The sequence below is a fragment of the Lipophrys pholis genome (assembly GCF_963383615.2).
Source record: "Lipophrys pholis genome assembly, chromosome: 5".
In the NCBI taxonomy this organism is placed as follows: Eukaryota; Metazoa; Chordata; class Actinopteri; order Blenniiformes; family Blenniidae; genus Lipophrys; species Lipophrys pholis.
In genome coordinates, this window is record NC_137628.1 from 8,555,255 (window position 1) to 8,577,417 (window position 22,163).

Consider the following 22,163-nt stretch of genomic DNA (forward strand, 5'->3'; position numbering starts at 1 on the left):
GTCTTTCTACTGATCTCAAAGTTGAATTTAAACTTTTGTTGCTGCTAACCACAGCTAACTCTCGCTTCTTATGCTAAATCCTTTTTTTTTTTTCTGTGTTTGTTTTTCTCCATCTTCATCCTCCTCCTCCTCATCATTATCATCAGTCACTAAAAGGCGTAAAGCCCACCTGAAGAGGCTGGATCGCCGCTGGACCCTTGGCGGGATAGTCAACCGCCAGCAGAGCAGAGGTGAACACACACACACACACACACACACACACACACACACACACACACACACACACACACACACACACACACACACACACACACACTAAGCACGACTAAGGTGTTCACACATCATTTTGCGGTCAGACAGCGGAGTTGTTGCAGTAGTGATTCGCTTTAACTTAATAATCAGACAATTATACAAAAGAGCGAAACTAAACTAAAAACATAACTTGAGCTATAATTGTTTTTTTAATTCATCCTCCAGTAAAAGAGGAATTAACGAATATTATATAAAACAATACTACATTTCCTTTCTACATGACTGTTCGCATGAAAAACTTGTTTTATATATAAATTTGTGTGCGAGTAATTAGAGCTGTGTGTTCAGAGTGGGTTTTGTTTGCCCTCTGTATGTACTTGCAGGCTCGCGTTGTTTGAGTCCGGTGCAGTCCCTGTCATATTCTGTTTGTAATCACAGAGCACTACTACAGTACATGTTTTCTGTTTACACTGGAATTTGTTTTTTGTTCTTAGTTGTTTTTTTTGGTGGGGGCGCAAATTCAGATTTGTTTGCCGTAATGCGCCGATATGTTTGACGACTTCCTGCTTGAACAAACACAAAACCAATACTGTTTGGAGATTGTTCTTGTGTAAACAGATTCTAATGCGTGGAAAACCCTCGTTTAAATACTCCTGTTTGCACATATCTGTCAAGAAAGGTGTTTTCAAATGGTTCTCTGGCTTTATTGCATCCTCTCCTTGCATGGATGTACGATTAATCGGCTGATTTTCGGGGGATCTGAGGTTCCGCTAAAGGAATCCAACTCACACAAACACACACAGACGTGTGCAGCTTCTGAAAACACACTGAGACATACAGACAAACATCCCTCCATGGTAAACAGCCCCAGGCGGATGATTCACAGTAAGTTATGCCCACATTGTTAATCCTGTTTGTTGTAGCGGGCAGCAGTGAGGCACGCTGCACTTTCTCCCCCTCAGCCAAATTAAGGATTCAAACCGCAGACCTCGCCGTCGCGGGTCTCTGTGGCTCCCGTGTGATTTACGAGGACTGCGGCCTCGCTGGCGGAGCGTGTGAAGTGTTTCAGTAGCAGCCTGTCGGGGGAGCAGGTTAGCAGGCATCTCCCAGAAGATCCGGGCAGGGCTCCAGCGAGCTGATGGAAAGTGTGAAAGTGAGGCGGCGGTCCGACCTGCAGCCTGGTTTTAATCATGCGGACCTCTGGAGAGCACGGATGAGTCACCGGCTCGCTGTCGCCACCCGAGAGCGGCGCATGAAACCTCCTCCTGAATACCAGCGCTCAGAGACGGAGCGTTAGCGTCACTCAAGCGTTGTGACATTTTCTTTGCGCCATCATGGCTACGTGAAACTAGATGACCAAGAACAGTCGTTCTACTGTCGTCGTGGTGCTTCAAGATCGTTCATGAGTTCCTGGTTCATTTCTTCAGCCAATTCATTGGCATCGACGTGGTGAAGCTGCGACTCAAACACACGTTTTTGTCAGTGCAAATATGCAAATCATTCAGGTAGAACCCATAGTAAGAAGCTGATAAGTGTCTGATTTGTGAGGTGATGCTGCTACAAACTGCCATCTTTTGTTTTTTTTAAAACTTCTCTAACTGCTATACTGTTGGACTCGGGGATTGTATAAACTCGGGTACGAGAATAAGTGCACATTGTGGTTCTCCAGTGAATCAGCTGCAACAACAGACTTGAGTACAAGAGAAAATCAACACTGTCCTGTATGTAGTGGTTTAGTACTCGAGAGCAGTCATTTTTAAGGTCTTGGTTTTGTTCTTGGTCTTGATCCGGTCCCGGCCCCTTAAAGTCTTGGTCTGGCGATGCTCTGGTCTTGGTCTTGACCTGGTCTCGGGTTAGGTGGTCTTGACTACAACACTGCTTGTACGTTATCGATATGTGTGAATGATAAAAAACATGAAGCTCACAGAAAGTCGGACTTTTAGTAGCAGAAAGTTTGGTAAACAAGTTGCCTTCTTGGAAATCTTCAAGCTGTGACATCACTTCCTGATTTTTTTTCTATCGGTTGTCCAAAAACAATGTCAGACCATCTGCACTAGGTTGACTCTGACCTCAAGTGCTTAGTTCCCAACGTTTTTTTAAGCCACTATCAAAAACATTGTAATGACTGACTCAGATCAGGTAGTGGTAATCCGTCTGTCCGTCCAACATTAAGTGTCTGGTCCTCTCACAGTGATCTCCTCCCTGCTGTGTCCTGCCTGATAGAAGCTGTGCAGACTTATTGTGGGGAGGTTTTGCTGCTCCGCAGACACGGTTTGATTCAGCAGAGGATGAAAACAAAGAGCGATCATGTCAGATTTACACTCTAATGGAAGGAAGCCGCTGCGTCCTCGCCGGCTCTATTAGCTGACACTCGCTTCTCCTCCCCCTCTGTGACACATCGGCTCACAGAGCTAGACTCAGATTAAATTTAAACTCAACTCCTCTCGGTGACTCAGCCGGGCTCGAGCCCAGCGCGCGCTCAGTGTGTCTTGAACTACGGAGGCTCCTGATTGGTTGCAGATGGTGGAGGTGGAGTCTCACTCTGAGACTTAAATCAGTCTTCATCTTACTGCTCCTCAGGCTGCAGTTTTCTGCAAATTGCAATTATTAGTAATTGATTACAGTGAGTATTTATTCCTTCAAGCAAGCTATTTAATCTCTTACAGTCAGTATTTTACTTATTTAGAATTTAGTCAATTTCTTCCACTGTTTACTGGTAACAAAAAGTAAATAACTTGCGAAAGTATTTGTTTTTGGGCCTCAATGATAATGGAGGTAATTCAAACACAGATGTAAAGAATCAAAGTTATTATGTGTGATGTAAATCCACGCAGATTTGATTTAATGGTTTCAGATTCTTCAGTTAGTTGTTTGTTCTTGGCCCGAAGCTTCTCCAAACATCTCCACACCCAGCAGGCTCCTCACATTCCTCTCCACAGGCTGGAGGGGACAAAACACACCTACTGGAGGCACGCACGCACGCACACACAAGTATTTACTCTAATAATCTGGTTTCCTTCAGTCATCTGAGGTCAGATTCTTTTACAAGGAGTGAAGATTTGATTCATCCAATCCGTGGGACGTTGTATTGTTCATCCATCAACTGATGCATCATCCATCCATCCATTTGTCCATTTATCCATCAACTAATGCATCATCCATCCATCCAACCAAACAACCATCCATCCAATCAACCATCCGTCCATTTATCCAGCCATCCAATTTTTTGTTTATGTGTGGGTGGATGGATGGATGATGCAATAGTTGATGGATGGATGAAAGAACAATACAAACGTTCCACGAGTTGGATGAATCAAATCTTCACTCCTTGTAAGAGAATCTGACTTCAGACGACTGAAGGAAAACAGATTATTCAAGTAAATACCAGTGTGTGTGTGTGTGTGTGTGTGTGTGTGTGTGTGTGTGTGTGTGTGTGTGTGCGTGTGCGTGTGCGTGTGCGTGTGCGTGTGCATGTAGCTTTGCAGCGTTGTTGTAATCATAAACCTCTATATGAAGTTGAGTTATACGGAATCTGCTTTTTACTCCATCTTTTACTCTGGACATAAAAAAGTGTGACCACGAATCAAAGTCAACGTCTCTTTCTCTGGTTAAATATCTGGGTTTGGCTGCTCTCAGTTCTCCTGGCCTCCCCACTGTTTGACTTGTGCGCCGACCTCTCAGTCAGTCCTCCTCTGCCCCTCTCCTGAACCTCCTCCTGCTCGCCGATAAAGCCCCGGCGGAGGCTTCCCTCCCTGCAGGGTCCTGCGAGGCTTGCAGGGCGTGAGAGAGGAGCGGCGCTCCGACTGGGACGTGGGCGGTCCTGATGCGGCCGCCAACACGTCTGTCTGGACAAAACGGGTCGCTGAGCTTGTCCAGTAGAGGGAGCCGTTTGTTATTGTTGAGCAGGACAAAGAGGATAGTGCTGTTTGTGTTGGTTTGGAAAGACTTTTCACATCTTAAGTAGGTCACGCTCGACATTTTTTCCCTTCAGAAACCCCTGTGGGAACACAGAAAGCCGTACGGCGGTGTAAAGACCGTTGGTCGGTCGAGTTTTCGCTCACTTTGTGAGTTTCTGCTGTTTGCAGAGGAGAAGTACGTGACCATCCAGCCCTACAGCAGCCAGGGGAAAGACGAGGTGAGCTTCGAGAAGGGGGTCACAGTGGAGGTCATCCAGAAGAACCTGGAGGGCTGGTGGTTCATCAGGTGGGTCTCTCACACACACACACACACACACACACACACACACACACACACACACACATTAATATGTGTAGGGAAATCTCTTGTTCCATGTTTGATGCCTTAAAGATTCATTTCGGAGCAGAAATTAATCCTCCAGATGTACGTGTGAGTCACGCTGCTCTCAGCAGGCTCCTCTTTGTTCATTCACGCTCCTCCACAAAGACTCCTCAGTCACGGGGACTCCTTGTGGTTGCGGTCGGAGTCATGAGAGGGGATGAAAAGGAGCCGTCGCTCCTCCTCCCAGCAGAAAACAGGCACATCTGGAGGGTGATGAGTCGGATGAAAAGACTCATTTAGCTTGTCAATGTGTGGAAGGAGCTTCTCTTCTGTTACGTAATCTGTTTACTTGCCTTTGGCTGCTCAGATTAACAGAATTCAAATGATCTGTTCTTTAATATTTGACTCATATTTATCATTTCAACATCAGAAATGAGAGAAAATCTGTTTATTGTTAAAAAAACAAAAACAAACCTGTGATTTACTATTCCACCACAAACAACAGAAAACTTCGGATCCAGTTGAGGAGAAAACTACAGTTCCTGTGTGAGGTGTTTCCAGACATTTAGTCTTTGCAGGTGGAGCCCCAATCGTTCAGATGACAACTTTTTCAAGTGAAAACGTTGATTTTTCGTAGTATTTTGGACGTCTGTTTAAACAATAACAGAGATCAGAGCCCCTAAAAACGCAACTTTTTGAGAGTGCCCCAACTGCACCAAAACACAACTTTTTCTGAGTTGCTGCTACTGCTCAATATGCACCGTGGCTGTTGTAAATGTAGATGGACAATTAGAACAATGTTTACCTCCGGAGTTCATGTCCCTGTACTCCTGGGACTTTTATGAGTTTTATAGTTGAGAATCTCTGTAATAACAATCCAACTTTGTCCATCCAAATGTTTATGTTCATTTTCAAAACGTTGTGTGTACACGCAAAACTTTTCTGAAAAGAAAATGCAAAAACGATGCGTTTTCACTTGAATCGTTGTCGTGGAAACGGGACCTGAGTCGTGGCGTCCCGTCTGTGTGTTGGACCATCAGGTATTTGGGGAAGGAGGGCTGGGCTCCGGCCTCGTACCTGAAGAAGGTCAAAGATGACTTCTCCCCCCGCAAGAAGACCGGCCCGGTGGAGATCATCGGCAACATCATGGAGATCAGCAACCTGCTGCAGAAGAAGTCCGTGAGTGAGAAGGACATCCAGACGGACGGTGAGGGCGGCGGCAGTGGCGGCGGCGGTAGCACGCCCGAGCGCCACATCTCAAAGAGCGAGATCAGCCTGCCCATGCCATACAACTCTGAGATCAACGCAGAGACGGGCCGGCGGCTCAGCGCGGGCCGGGACACCAACAGCCCGTGTCCGGGCATCGCGGCGGCCAGCGCGGCGCTGAGCGAAAGCAAAGCCCGGGGCGAGCCGGGGTCGCCCGCCGTGGCCCGAGTCGCTCCTCACAGGGTGGAGATGGGTGAGTCCATTTGCTCATTTCAAGATTCAAAGATTCCCACAGTTTGTACGGCACTTTCAGGTCTGTCATTTCCTTTGTTTAGGCTTTGAGGCGATAGGTAAGCTTTCATCTAAAGAGACTGAAATCGAGTAACGAAGCCTCCGTCACACTAACCTGACAGGTGGCGCTCGCGCCGCTGTGTGTCTGCGCTCATGTTGTGGCTCAAGTTCATAAAGTGAACAAAACTCATTCTAAACATTTACCGGTTTTCCCGCCGTCTCTCTGCCCTGCTGCTGGCTTCAGCATTAGCATGATTGGCATCATTGTCTCTGTATCACTGAGCTCATGTTTACTAAAGAAGTTCATCGTGAACGGACTCCTGGCAGCCACTGTGGTTAGCATTAGCGTTAGCCTGGTCCCGCAGTCGGACATAGACTGACCCGCTTTACAATGAGGCAAAGCTGTTGTTTTTATGGTTAACGTGTCAGTAAACTCTTATTTAGTGAAATGAATACTCCTATTAATCCTGAACTAAATATGTAATATACATAAGTAGGTAACAGTTATGCTAACATCCAGCTTATCTAATGCCAATGCTAGCTGTGCAATAATATACCAAGTAACTAGTTATTTTTTATCTGCACTTACTATCATAGTAATTTCACTACCACTGCTTTTTGTCGAGAGATTTAATCAGACGTTTGTTGGAGTTTCTCGATACCTGCATCATACTTCATTTGAAGCTTTGTAGCCCGGCTTTGATTCGTCATCGCCTTTATTTCTGAACGAATATGGATTAACTTGATTTATTTGTTTGTCAGGGTCTCCAAACCTGCGGCAAAAACCTCCTCCAAGGAGAGACACCAACTTGGTAAGCAAGCTGACAAGCTCTAAAAGTGCTACACGCTTTAAAACTCATGTTCCGGAACTCTGACACGTTTCACAACTTCGCGACACGTTCGATAACTCATATATTTTTTGAACTCCCAACACATTTGAATTCTCACATACATTCTATAACTTTAACACATACTGGAACTCTCACACATTCTGACAGCTGTGCGTGATTCTATTGACAGACTCCATTACGTTCTTAAAACTTTGAGAATGTGGCAGAGTTTTAAAACTTGTCAAACTGTCACCCACATTCTAGAACTCGTACAGATTCTAGAATTCTTGTGCATTCTGACAGGTATGTGTGATTCTGACAGAATCTATTACGTTCCTAAAACCGACAAGGTTTTAAAAACCCATAACATTCATAAATGCTTGCATGTTTCAGGACACATTCTCGAACTATGACATGCTGTAGAACTCTGACACATTCAATAAATCGAAACACATATTCCTGAACTGTGACAGATCGTAGCACTCAGATAGACGTCGGAGCTCTGTTTTAGACGCTTTCATCCCAGTTTTTAAACAGCCAGTTATTAACTCATATTTAGTTTGTGAGAAACCAGAGGAAAACTAAGAGTTACTGAGCAGATCAAGGGTCAAGGATTATACAAAGAAAATAGGAAAACTGTCCAAAATGTGATAACATTATAAACATCCATTCTCTTCTTTCATTGTGAGAATCTGTGCCTGTGCTGGTTTCAATATGCAAATGATCACATGATTAAAGATGCATCACGTATGAAACATTTCCTCCCTCTCTTATTATTGGGACACAGTGTGACTGCTCATGATGTGTCAGCCTCTCATGTCTCCTCTCTTTTTTTTTTCTCTCTCTCTTTTGTCTGTTTGCAGGGTTTCCAGTTACCGAAGCCACCGGAGCCCCCTGCTGTGGAAGCAGAGTACTACACCATCGCAGACTTCCAGTCCTCCATCTCTGACGGCATCAGTTTTCGCGGAGGACAAAAGGCTGACGTAAGAGAGCGGCCGCGCTGGAAGTGTGAAGCAGTGCAGATGCGACCTTGAGATTTGTGTGCAGATGTGATGATGTGGGCAGATTTCACCGACTCTGTGAAGAGACAGAGATAACACAGGTTCTGCTCAGCCAGCGAATGTAAACAGTGTTAAACCTCTTCAATCATTTCAATGCTGAAAGACGCAACAGCAGATTAGAAGAAAAAAAAACCTCCTATTGTCTTTATGCCTTTAATTTCTAGATATTTTATATTGATTTGTAACTCTCTTATTGTAGCTACAATTATTATTACTTTTTCTTACTACCATGTGACATATAAGGCTATATTAATTGACTTTTCAGCTCCGATCTTTCACAATAAAGTCCCAAAAATTGGTTAATAGAAGAACAACCTGTTCAGACATTCAAACTTTATTTCTAGAGCACTTTTCATGAAGGTTGGTATGATTAAAAGAGCTTGAAAAAATGATTGATTCAGTTATAATACGAGAAAACAAGGAAGCGAAATTTAAATACAAGACTATTAAAGAAATTCAAACACAAATATAGCAAAAGATGAAATAATAGGCTGATAAGGGAAAACTGGATTTGAATTAAATAGTAAGAAATACAAAAAGAATATTACAATGAGAAATATAAATGAGAAAAGAACTGATAAAAAAATATTAGCGCTATATGTAATTTATTGAATATAACGTTTCATATCCTTCAAATTAATAAATCAATCTGACATTAGTCACTTGTAATGCTACATCATCAAACAACTGAATAAACTGAACATTACAATTGTATTAAATGTTTAGATTCTAATTCAGAGTTGGTTATTTTTAGTAAAAGAAAAACTCACATTAGAAATCAGATTTTTTTGTAAAATCCATCAAGATGAAATCACCAATATAATTTTGTTCAAAAAGAAAACTTCACTAAATAGTGGCATTTGTGTATCGTGTGAATCACTTTACGTAATAAGCCCTAATTAAATGACATTCTTAAGATGTTTTGAAACTTAATTTAATGTAATGTACAATAATAGCTTGATATGAACAAGGGAAAACACTAATGGAAGTGTAATTTAAAGAATAAATCCCAGAAACTAAACTAATGACTGTTTTTTATTCATGTCAAGCCAGGCTGGATTTTGGTTACAGCGCTGTGCATTAATGTTAAACTTAATGCTCAGTTTGTATAATCTCATGTTGGTCATCATTGACTTCTTTGAATCTGCTCTAAGCACTGCAGCATTGACTAGTAAAGTAAGGCTGGTGCCAAACTGAAATCAGCACCTTTATACATCAAACATGCTACATCTGGGGATTGTAGAGAGTGACATTTAGAAGTTGCACCAAAGTATGGCTACAAGATTAAAAAGACTCTTTAAATGATACTCTTGAAAAAGTGTTAAAAACAAACCCTAAAACCACACAAGATGGCTTGATTTCAAGAAATATTCAACCTTTCTCTTTTAAATATGTTCTCCCTGTTGTGTAGGTAATAGAGAAGAACCCCGGAGGCTGGTGGTATGTACAGATCGGGGAGAAGGAGGGTTGGGCCCCCTGTTCGTACATCGACAAGCGTAAAAAGCCCAACCTCAGCCGCCGGAGCAGCACGCTGACCCGCCCCAAAGTCCCGCCTCCAGCGCCGCCTGTCAAGAAGCAAGACTCGGAGGAGGCCCCCCCTCAAGCGAACTCTGCCTCCAAACCTACGGAGCCGCCCAGCAGACCCGTGTACGAAGAGCCGGAATATGACGTCCCGGCAGTTGGGTGCGAAGGTGAGTCTGACACCGATTCCCTGAAGGAGGAGCGTTCCCTGGAGGTGAAGCACAGCAGCATGATGGGGGACAAATACCGCAGCTCTCCTCCTTCCAGCAAAGCCTCCCCTCCAGTCTGTAAGGCCCCCCCTCCGGTCTGCAAGGCATCCCCGCCTCTCTGCAAGGTGTCGCCTCCGGTATGCAAGGTTTCGCCCCCGGTTTGCAAGGTGTCGCCCCCGGTCTGCAAGGCCTCGCCTGTGTTTGCTCATCGACGGACGTCCTACAGGTCTGTGGAGGAGATCACCAAAGAGGAGTGCATCTACGAGAATGATGGCTTCAGACCCAGCCGAGGCCTCGAAGGGACCCTTGCTAAAGGTTCCAGTGAACCCAACTCTCCAAGGAGCTACCACTCGTCCACAGTCCCACGAAAACCTTCTGGTTCTTCACCATTCCCTGGTAGACCCATGAAAACCATGACCCCAGAGATGACTCGGAGAAGCCAGACGCTGGGCCGCCACATTGACATCAGCCTCAGATCACAGGACAACAGCCCCCATTCCTCGTCTGACGAGCTGACGAGAGGCCCCAAGAAAGTCAATGCCTTCAACCGGGACGTAGAGCAAAGAATCGGGCAGAGTCCCTCCACCAGGCCGAAGCCTTCCGTCAGACCCAAGCCCCTTCTGACCAAGTCAGAGCCGCAGAGTCCTGAGAGGACGGATATCACCTCCCTGAGAAGGCAGCTGAGGCCTACTAGTCAATATCGTCACACCCTGAAACCGTCTCGTGGGGACGACTCTGAAACAGGCTCCATCATCTCTTCAGAAGACTCAATGTGCTCGCGCAGTACCTCAGATCTGTCTTCTGTTTACTCTAAAGGAAGCCGTGGTGACTCTGACGTGGAAGGCCCCATTTTTTACCGCGCCCTGGATGCCTATAAGAAGGTCCAGGACTCAGAGATCAGTTTCCCAGCTGGAGTGGAGGTGGAGGTCCTTGAAAAGCAGGAAAGTGGTTGGTGGTACATCCGATGTGGCTCTGAGGAGGGCTGGGCTCCGTCATACTATCTGGAACCTGTCCGACAGGTGGCTGACATAGGTGGGTTGGAATCAGACGGCCATGGAAGTGGTGGGAGCAAATCAAACAGCCTGGAGAAGAACGAGCAGCATGTGTTGACCCTCAACAACATCAACATCCAGGGCCTGGCCCAGCAGCATCAGAGTATCAGGAGGAACTCGCCACCCATCCCCTCCAAGCCCCCCGGTGGCTTCACTAAACCATCTGGGATAGTTAATGGAGGCGTTCGGATGAGGAACGGGGTGCGCCAGGTGGCGGTGAGGCCTCAGTCTGTGTTTGTGACCACAACACAGCCCGCTAAGGACACGCACTACATGACGGGATCGCTAAGGAGAAACGACTCCCTTGGCAGGAGCGACCACTACGGCTCCGGTTCGGCGACACTTGGCGTCCGCCGGAATGCCTCCTTCAGCACTGTGCGGCCTCACGTGGTTGTGGAGAGTCAGACGAGGCCCGCCGAGCGCTCCAGCCTGGGGTCCTCGGGGAGCGCCTTTAGCACAAGCAATGTCCAAGACGCCCTGAGCAGAGTCAACCAACGTAACGGCATCCCCGTGTCCGCAGTCCGGCCCAAACCCATCGAGAAGAACCAGCTCATCCACAACAACCTGGGCCGGGAGGTGTACGTGTCTATCGCTGACTATCGAGGCGACGAAGAGACAATGGGCTTCACTGAGGGAACCTGTCTGGAGGTGCTGGAGAGAAACCCCAACGGATGGTGGTACTGCCAGGTACAGGACAGCCTGATACCCCGCAAAGGCTGGGTCCCGTCCAACTACCTAGAGCGCAAAAAATGAAACCAACCATCCTTCTTTTTACCCTAATCCTTTTCCCCCCCTTTTCTTGGCGATGTCTCCAAAGACCTGAGTGGCATTGCTCCTTGCGAATGTTACCCACAATCTCCTGAAAGCAATATGTCCATGAAAATGTACACTTATGGGAAGGCTGTGTGTGAAAACAAATACGTTTTAATCAGGGGAGGTGGGACACTTTTAGTGCTGGTTTACTAAAAATGTATACGGACAAAAAAAAAAAAAGGAGTGTAAAAATTTGAAATATTTTGCCTGAGAAAGAGCGACCGACAAGTGGACTCGGTCACTTTCTGAGCAAGCAAACCTGGAGTATTTTGGGTATAAGATGATATGAATGGGAGCGATACGACCTCTTAAAGAGGTTTCCATTGTGTGATCCAGAAGCAGAGGAGGGTAACGGCGACGTGTATCCCTGCCCATCACTGACTACGATGGCCGATAAGTGCCTTTTGAATCCGATCATCTGAACGGAGGTCCGAAAGCGGTGAACGGGGGAAAAACATCAGAGCAACCAAATCTCTTCAGAGTGCCATAGTCCTATGAACACCACCGAGAGTATTTCCAAAACCGTGGGGCTCGTCCGCCGAGCGCCCAGGTTTCCGTCCACAGAGCTCCACATCGCTCGCAAATCCAAGAGAGAATCGTAGATTCGAGTCACCAGAAGGTTCACTTAGTTTCAAGCGGTCGAGCCAACCGAGGACGTTTGAATCTGTTCCACCGCTTTATCGTTCATGTTGCAGCGTCTTCTTGTGTTGGTTCAAGTCTTCTTAGAGAATTATTTCTGCTTTCTTGCGACGTCTGATTTCCACCAACAGCCAAGAATTGCAAAAGTTGAAGCTCCCACATCGTTTTTTGTTTTTTTTGTCGAAGATCCAACAGAAACATGTTAATATTCACATCTTCAGTCCCAGATGTAACCGTTTGGGCTGGAATTTTTATTATTATTTTTTTTAGTGATAAAAGAAACAACAACCTGAAAAACTTGAAATGAAGAGAAATTGAAATTTCTTGGAAAATCTAAGGAGCAACTGGAGTCCCTCTAAAACCAAACCACCTCAGAAGAATTAGTTTACAAAGGTTTACTGTGTTTGTAGCTCCAGGAACAATTGATTTTGTATATATTTTGTTTTTTGTACGTGTAACAAGACCGCTACAGCGGCAGTATAGTCAACAAGTACTGGAAATGTGGGGCATAGTTTAGTTTTTACCCAAAATGTGATCAAACCAAAGAGAAAAAAAATATTTCATTGGCATTTTTTTTTTTTTTATGATGGTAATTATGCTTCTTTTTTTTTTTTTCCTCACCAAAATGCCTAAAATAAGTTGTTGTTTTTTTTCTATCATGTCCTGGAAGCACTTGATACTTTTTCCTCAAATTTATCAAGAAATAAATGATATTAGATTTTTCAATGCAACTTTGGGCGTTAATAGGAAGTTTAGTTTCTTAACATCTTGAAAATTGTTTCGATGAAACGATCCAAATGCAACCACTTGAATTTAAGCCATAAGAATTAAAGTTAGAAGTGATTTTTTTTTTCCCACCGCGCAGACGTGAAACCTAAAGATGTGAAACTCTGAGCTGAAACTTTTCACATTCAGACGGCTTGATGTTCAAGACTGCTGAAATACATTTTCTAACGAGCTGCATTCATTATGTTTCTGCTGGACAGTATCATAGTATTAAACAAAAGTACAGTACCTGCTAGATTGCAGTTATCTATTTCAACTGAAAAAAAAGAAAAAAAAAACATTTTGTTTTGTTACTTTGTGATCGCACAACGACAATAATGAGGAACGAAGTGGTTTCGTTTGGTGAATTAATGCACTTTAAAACTGTTTTGGTGCATTAATGTAAAGATGCAGTAAATACTAAGCACATTATTTATTTTTCTTAAATATTTTATATGAGAAGGGGAGATTTGTTTTTTCTTTCTCCAGAAAGTCTGTGTGTGGAATTGGATGAATAGAGACCTCTTGTGGAGGCGTTCAGGTACTACACCACCTTCCTTCTTACCTCAGTGCAATAAGAAATGCACTGCTGGTCAGTGAGTCTCTCAAAACTGTACAGAAATGTTTTTTGCTTTTTTTTGCAATCTTAGTGCAGCTAAAATTTGTTTCCTATTGGGCAATTTTTTTCTAATAAAAAACATTTTTCTCCTCCATGCTGCGTGCTGCAACTTTTACAAACCATGGACACTTCCTTCATCTTTATTGTGCTTTACATAATGCCTGATCGAAGCCTATTTATTAAAGTTATATATTATATATTTCACAATCAACAGGTTTTCTATGCAAACTAAACTGAATCTAAAAAGATGCCAGATCTGTTTAATTTATCCATCAAGAATATAAAGTGGAACTATATTCTGTTCTTTATAATGACGACATTTTGACTGGGCTCCTCTTCCATTGTTAAATCACATTTTTTATTATGTTTTTCAAGATTCCTTACAACTTAATGACATATAGAAATATAAAAATGTAATTGTGTTTTTTAAGGGCCCTTCGTTTTTCGCTCTCTTTTTTTAAATTTCTTAAAAAACGTTGTAATTACAGTTGATTTTTTTTATTTCCTTGATTCCTTTTTATCAGTTGTATTTGTTTATTTTACTTTACATTTTGTAAGACATAAAATTCCATTTGAAGATGATTTTTCCAATCAAAATGTTTTATTATTTTTAGTCATTTGAAGGCGAAACACTTTGTTCCCAAAAATAAATACAATGAAACAATTTTTTTATTTTTATTTTATTTTTTTTTAAGTTTTTTAAAGCCCACTCATTTTAATTACTCTTATAATTTTAAGGTTAAATACTGGTCAAAAACATTTTTATCAAAGTTTTTCAGACTATTTTAAGCTCAACAAATAATAAAAATATAAATTATTGCAGTTATGAGAAATGTTGTTTTTTAATTGCCCGGAAAACCTGTCTCCAAAAATTCTAAATAAGTGAAGAAATTGGTTTCGTTTTTATTCTTTTATCTTTTTTTTTCTTAGACGAAGGCATTGTGTAAATGTGTGGAATCACTTTATCGTTTGGCTCCAGCACATATTATTATGAATATTATTATAATTATTTGTATGGCTGCATATCGCTTGTTGTTGGAAGGGAACCTTCACCTGCAGAGCAAAAACATTTATCTGTGTAGCATCTTTTTATTCATGCTTTCTTTTCTATTTCCTGTCAGATTATGAGGAATTGTGCAATAGATACGGAGAAAAAGAAAAAAAAAAAAAAAGAAATCATATTTTATCAATGAGAGGAGGATGCCATGAGGTGTGCAGAGTGGGGTGGGGTCCTGGTTTGGTTGGGGTCTGGGGTGTAACCAGTCAAACTGCCAGCCTTTCATATGGGCCCTGAAAGCACCACAAAAAAGGAATCAGAGGACCAAAGCAGCCGTCACGTGACCACCGGAGACTCCCAGCAGGGGGCAGTATGGACGACTCAGCAGAAAAAAAAAAAAAAAAGGGGGGGGATTTTCATTGGTGTGTGTGTTGGGGGATGGGGGGGGGTCCTCACTGAGCTGTCACGTTTGTGCCTGATTGGAAGTTTTTGACCATTTCTTGTGTCGTTTTCTTTACTTGCTTACTTTCCTCCTCTGGAGTCGGTTTGCCGTCTCGTGGCCTTTCTGCCGGACGGTCAGAGACGGTTTCAGATCGTCTTCACGGATGCCGATTCAGTGGAATCCATCAGCTGCCTTCGTTCTGGTCTGAGCTCAGCAGTTAGCGACTGTCCCGCCTCATTTTACCCAAACATGGGAGTTGAATTAACACTGTTCACTCCCTTCCTCCGACAGGACGTCTGAAATGACTCCGGGGTTCAAACCTTCGACCTGACGACTGCGGGAAAAAGAAACAAACCCACGTCCAAAAGCAATTAGCTTAGCTTATTAGCTTAGCATGGAGACGAAACGCAGTCAAAGTCAACAGTTATAACCTGGAAGCACTGGGGACCCACTTTGTGACCTCTGGTGTCCCAAGTAGGGCCCGTAGCCCAGGTTGGGAATCAGTGAAGTTTGTGGGAATATAAATTCCATCTATAGAAGATAATGATCCTGACATCTTGCTGAAATCAAACATTAAGAATAATTGAAATTCCCACTCTGGGTGTTTCAGACGCTCACTTCCACCAGACAGGCTTTGTGTTGTGTTTATGCTGAGCTAAGAGAAAAATGGAGGCCTGGTCATGTGACTCAAGCTCATTTTTTTCCTGCAGCTGATTGAACAGAAGAATCAAACTGTCCCAGCCAAACCTGTTTATTCCAATAATCGTTGTCGCGGCGGCAGCGCCAAGAATCTCTTCTTCCTCGACACAGCCGACATGACAGGTGTGTGTGTGTGTGTGTGTGTGTGTGTGTGTGTGTGTGTGTGTGTGTGTGTGTTCATGATGAGAGGGACCGTTGCAGGTGGAGGAAGGTGAAGCTGGAGGTCAAGTGGATCAAGTGAGGGATTCTGAGAGCTGAAGAAAGGGGGAGGGGCCTATCAGAGAGGGGGAGGGGCCTAGAGGAAGGAGTACTGAGATGACTAATTATTAGTTACCGAAAATGAAATAGTAACTGTGTAAAGGGGTTTTTTACGGGGGTTTTGCAGGAGGTCTGTAGGGGAGAATGTGTAGAGCTTGTAGGGGGTCTGTGATCGGCCTATGGGGGGGTTAGTAGGGGTGGGGGGGGGGGGGGGGGGGGGGGTGATTTTCTATAAGAAAGTTGAGTGTGTAAGGGTGTGAGCGCAGAGTATCGAGAGCTTTAGGGTTTCAGAGTTTGGGACGGGGCTCCTCTGAGCGACGCCTCATTTAAGGAGGACACTTTGTAGGTTTTTGTGTTTGTGAATGAGAGAGAACGAGCGAGGCCGCGGACCAGAGGGTTAGAGGCTCCGGTGGGAGTCGAACGCCTGAGCTCCAGTCCTGAGGCCGTGTCGAGGAACAGGGCGTCCCGCTGAAGCACAATGCCGCAACAACAATGCATCTTGATCGAAATCTGCGGTCTGGCTCTTCATCAGGAAGCTTCTGCATCGCAGGCCCTGGTGTTACGCAGAGTAATGCACGACTGCCAAATCATGCTCCCGAGTGATTGGCAAGTGGTCAAAAGAAACTTGAAAAATAATGTACCTTCTCATTTTAGATACCTTTGGGGTCAAATTCTTTTGCTCATACACTTCATGTGAATTAGTCTGTGGGCATTTTAGATATTTAACATTTCCAATTAAAAGTTGAAGTTGTGCATGGCTGCCAAAAAGTGCACCCTTGGACTTGAACAGACCAAAACAAAGTTTGTGGACCATTAGTTTGTCAGTTTGCTAAATTCAGACGAACAAAAGTATATATATATATATATATTCAGTTAATTTCATGCATTCTATTTTTTTTTTTTTTTTTTTTTTTTTTAAATGATGAGGCACATTATTTGGCAGGTGTTCCGCCTTGCTTATATTATGCAAAGTGTCTTGAAATGATTATTAAATAAAATGATAACATTTTTTTGGGCAGGTTTCAGAAAGTTTAACGTTAAGACGTGCGACAGCATTATTGTCAAAAAATGCCAATTGAAACAAATTCTGTCCTCGTCCTCGCTCTTCTTTTGAATGAACCAGCATTCTCACGGTGAAATCTTTTGTCCCGTGCACAAGTTACCGTGAACGAGATGCAACTGTGATCAGACTGCCAAATAGTGCACCCCTTGTCTGTGCATTTTATTTACTTTGATTAGAATAAAATTAGTAAAGAGGTAAATAACATTTGTTCACGATACTTTAACTTGTGTGAAGCCAGTTAAAAGGGTGGAGGGGAAGTTTTCCTGCAAAACACTTTCAAATCGAATGAAATTGGGAGACGGGGGTACAGTTCTCCGCAGTGATGCAGAACTCTTCGTAACACCTGTCACCATCGCTCCACACTCAAGTGACAAACCCCCCCCCCCCCCCCCCCCCATCAGTGCCAAAAACCAAGAAGCAGGAAGTCTGTGGAGCTCTGGATCTGTAGAATCTGATCACAATCCGTTACCAGCATGTTAAACCACAGAACCAGAACCAGAACCAGAGCTCAGCTCAGCTCAGCTCGCAGGCGGACCAAAGGTGCTGCTGTCCTCATTCCTCCCTCTCTCTCTCCCTCTCTCTCTCCGTTCTCTCACCACGGTCAGTGAACGAGTTGTGTTTGAACGCGACGCCATGTGGACGAGGAGACGAGGAGAAACCTGCTCCACTCATGAACGATCCGTTTGACAAACAAAAGTTGTGCATCATTCCTCTTGAAAACAGGACTTTTTTTTTTTCTTTTTTCCCTTTCCAGATCTTTTCTTTGTATCTTGTACATGTTTACATTGTATCTCACTTTGCCCACAGGAGAAACAAATTAAATGTCTCTTTGTTGTTTTACAAATGATTCTTCTTTCATTTCTTCCTGCTGGAGAAACAGAAGCAACACACTAATGCTCCTCCTCCTCCTCCTCCTCCTCCTCGTCAGTGTAAAACCTCCACAAGTCCTCGGTTTGTCCTCCACAGACAGAAAAGGTGTTCTCCGAGTGTTCTGGAGCAGTTTCACCTCCAGACCAGTGAAATCAGGTCAACAGTTCTGAACGAGGAGCTCGTCTGGACTCAGATTGGCTCGTTTACAGAAACATATAGTGACCAGCAGTCCGGTCGCTGTCACAAACGGCCGGCAAGAAAACTGATCTAGGAAGGAACAACAGGTTCTACTGTGGAACGAACAGGGACAAGGTGCCAGGCTACAGAGTGTTCCCTCAACCCGGCCCGTTAGAGAACAGCCCCACTAGAACTCTGCCTGCAGCAGTCAGACCACGCAGGTTCTCAGCCTCAAACACAGGAAATCTGTCATCCCTCACACCTGTGCTTATTTAGGGAGAAGTTCTCTACCTGCCCACCAGAGGGTGCTGTTCTCCACCCACTTTGACCTAGAGCTCAGCCCTCACGCTATCTCAATTGCTGCCATTTTCAGCTCATATGAACCAGTTCAAATTATGCCGAAATTTCCTTTAATTTTGGCATAATTTGGCCATTTGAGATTGCGGATGATGACAATGAATACTGCTACAAGAAATCAAAGCATGAACTCCGAAATAAAAAAGAAGAAGACATTAATCTGAGTTACTTTGTTCCTACTTTATGAAGCATATTGGCTGAGCTTTAGCGTCAAAGATAAACATGAAGGAGATGTGGTTTTGTTTACTGTGGCAGGTCTGCCACAGTTTATTTACTCAGAGTTTTGTGAAAGCTTCATGGAGCAGCTACAGAGGAGCTAAAGAGCCTCATGTGGCTCCAGAGCCGCAGGTTGAACGTCACTTATTTAATGCAAACTCAAATAAACACCGGAAGATAACTAACCACATCTGTACATTTGAATTTTAATTGTGTCTGAATAGTAATAATAATGATGATAATAATAATAAAAAATATATATATAATTATTATTATTATTATAGTATATAACTAATGCAATAAGATTGCTAATTTTCTAAATTATAATGTAAGTGTAAACAAAACTTCAAGCTCTTTACTCTTCGAACAGTTAACAAATGAAATAGAGTTAATAAAGTTAAAACAATGATAAGTAAAATGCTTCCAGGTAACAAGTTCAACAATAATGATATGACTAATTTACATTGAAAGTTTCTGAAAACCAAAATACTAATGGGATTAGTTATTCAATTATAATTGTAATAATGATAGTAATTAAAGTAAATTGAGTAGATTATATGGGGTAGACATGAGTAGAAATACAAACTTGGGAAAAAAAGAAGGAAAAGGTAACAGGAGTATTATTTCTTATTTTTACACTTATTTAATGTCGCTTGTTAGTGAAGCAGGTGTAATACCTGCATCTGTCCACTAGATAGAGCTGCTGCAGCGACGTCTGACGGAGACTCATAGAGAAATACTCCTTGTTGGGAGTAGTCGTAGTAGTATTCTTGCAGCCTAATCCTTTTTTTGTAATGCTCATGAAATAAATTTAAAAGGTACCGAGACCTTTGTGTCTTTGAGCATGTTTTGTTTTTGTATTTTTAATAGATTAAATGCAGATTTGGCAAAAGTACTTAAGCAGAAATCTGGATACTTGCATTAAAGAAAAAAAAAAACATAACGTAAAATCCACTGATATAGATCCAATGAAGTAGGCTAATTGATTAAATTCAAAGATGTCATATTTATATCCTAAATAATATATATATATATATATATATATACACAATTGATAATATCATACATGTATTCATCAATGTATGAATTATTATTCTACATATTGACTTGTGAACTGATGTAATATATAGGACGGAGGAATACAATCTAAATAACTGCATTGAGGCGGGTGGGTTTTACATTTAAAATATCAGTTGTTTACATTTCTGGCTGAAGCGTGATGAGTTTGCCACGTAAGAATTTCCTTATTTAATGAGAAAGTGGAACATAATGCAACCCAGACTGAGACAGTGTGTGACGTGTGCTCAGTGTTGATCTCTTTAGCTCAAAGTCTACTGGAGGAGGATCCGGGTAAAAAGATCCAGATAAAAACCAAAGACATCCGACTCAAACTGAGTTTTCGTCCCACAGAAAGAGACGGACAGCCGTTGCTCAAACACGTCTGGAAAGTTTATTAATCACAATCGTTCCGACTCACACTGAACAGCCCACAAACAGAAAATGAAAAAGAAAGAAGGTTCAGGATTGTTGCGTCGCGACGAAACTCGGGATGAACGTCTTTCCTCCAGTCTGCGGCCTCCTATCGAGGTTGGTCCCAGAAAACTGATGCACGGCCAAGAGAAAAGAGACGCACAGAGACGAGCGAAGAAGCAACATGGAGGAAACGAAGCGAACATGACACCGTGGACAAATATAGCGTTTCCTCTGAGGTTTTCAAAGGGTCGGAGGACGTCATGGACTTTTCATCACAAGTCTTAGCAATTAGCATTTTCTGTGCTAAACGGCCAAATAGGTAGCGCTTGTTTGCTAATAAGAGCTGAAATGTGCCTCAGCGTTAGTTCGCGAGATTATTTTTGTGGAAATTGTTTCCAGAATTTTTGAGTGAAAGTTCAAGAAGCTCCGCCCCCCTGAGGTCTGAATTTGCAGATGACGAAATCTTTGGCTCACGTGTGCTGACAGTGTTTAAATGTTTATTTCGACTACTTCGATGAAATACGGCAGAATTGTTTAGTATTTTCTACAAAACTGGTGGAACAGGAAATGTTTTTTTTCTGGATTTGCTTTTAGTTTCGACGTGGTAACTTCTAATGAAGGGACGTTGATCTATGCTGAGACTGCCGAGCTATGAGAAAACGTATGCATAATTAGCTGAGCGTGATGATTTTACGATTCAACATTAAACTTGTTCTTGAAATTTTTAAGCTGTTTAATTTTTTTTTTAATAAATATACTAAGAAAATGGTAGCACAAAATGTTTTACTGAAGTAGCCAATCTTCTTTTACTTGCAATGCGGCGTAAACTAAAACACTACAACCTCGTTGTACGCCGGGTTAGCTAACAGACGATGGTTGTAGAGGGTTTCGCGCGGAACTCAGAGTTCTGAATCATTTCTGGAATTGTTAATTGAATGTCTAACAGCCATGTACGTACACCTCGGGAAGTTAGTGAATGTTTTATTTATACTCCAAATAAGCGAGCACAACTTGCAATATTCTTATCAATGGGAATGCTACGATTTGGCTAGTCCAAGAAAATACTGCAGTTATACATTGGGAATCCTGCGGAAACTGGAATGCTTCGTTAGCTGACCAGGTATGGAGCATGGTGTGTTCAGTTGTCCTGGGAACTTGGAATTCTCAGTTGTTTCCGAATTTTTGGAGCCAAAACTCGAAAAACATGACTTTTGTTTTTCAACATAGCTGCTGGGAGTTAGCATGTCAGCATAAATAGTCATTTGATGTTGGTTTCAATATGTAGCATAATAATGCTATGCTAGTAATAGAATGTCAACATATATGTGTTGATTCATTGATTTTAGAAACTGTCTCATTCTAAAAAACAAAACGTAAAATCTGACCAAAAGTCATATTTTTTGCTACTAGCGGCCATATTGCTTTCTGACGTGTGATGGCGCCCCCCGGAGGGCGCCTCCTCCCACACTTTGAAAACCACCACGCAGACGGATTAGTATTCGAGGAGTATTCTGGATGGAAAAAAAAAAAGAAAAACATTTAAATATACAAATATAATAATTTTACAGTTGAAAACGTCAGACAATCTATAGGTTGTGATTTAAGTGTGGTCCAAAAAGTTGATGATTTTAGGGAAAAAAATCTAAACATTTATATGGTTAAAACAAAGAAATTAATTTTCAAAATTTGGTCAAGAAAAAAACGAATAAAATAAAAATGCCGTAGTTGGATCTCGGAGAGCAACGTCGGCCGAAACATTTTACGAGGTTACAATCAGTAGCTTCATAAAGTGACATTTATCCCCGCCATACAGTGATGGCTTTCAGAAATATATCAGGATAAGAGCTATAAATACGTTCCCCTGACATCACAACATAAATTACAAATAAACAAACAAACAAACAAAAATCTGACATTCAGGGATTGTAAATAAAAAGCTTCAAAGTTGCACCTGGTTTGATTGTGTACTGCAATTATTGAGAAACTACAACATCAATTTGTATTTTCAGGGATTTTTTTCCACAAAAAAAGCAAAAAAACAAAAACATGATTATCAATTTAAGCTTAAAAAAAAAAAAAAAAAAACACAAAACAAAACTTTTTTTTTTTCTTTT

General features: G+C 42.5%; 1 protein-coding gene across 4 annotated transcripts in view; it reads left to right on the forward strand.

Annotated features, from left to right (window-relative positions):
* Positions 1 to 13,152, forward strand: part of sh3pxd2aa (SH3 and PX domains 2Aa) — a 74,597-nt gene extending 61,445 nt beyond the window's left edge. For 3 of the 4 annotated variants that reach the window (XM_080463436.1, XM_080463437.1, XM_080463438.1), the window contains 6 exons: positions 147 to 230; positions 4,338 to 4,455; positions 5,532 to 5,950; positions 6,751 to 6,800; positions 7,682 to 7,801; positions 9,291 to 13,152. In XM_080463436.1, the coding sequence (XP_080319562.1) occupies positions 147 to 230; positions 4,338 to 4,455; positions 5,532 to 5,950; positions 6,751 to 6,800; positions 7,682 to 7,801; positions 9,291 to 11,414 (2,915 nt within the window). In that variant the 3' untranslated portion in view covers positions 11,415 to 13,152. Of the gene's footprint in view, positions 1 to 146; positions 231 to 4,337; positions 4,456 to 5,531; positions 5,963 to 6,750; positions 6,801 to 7,681; positions 7,802 to 9,290 lie in introns of all 4 variants that reach the window. The other variant, XM_080463435.1, reaches the window with a different exon arrangement.
* The last annotated feature ends 9,011 nt before the right edge of the window (positions 13,153 to 22,163 follow it).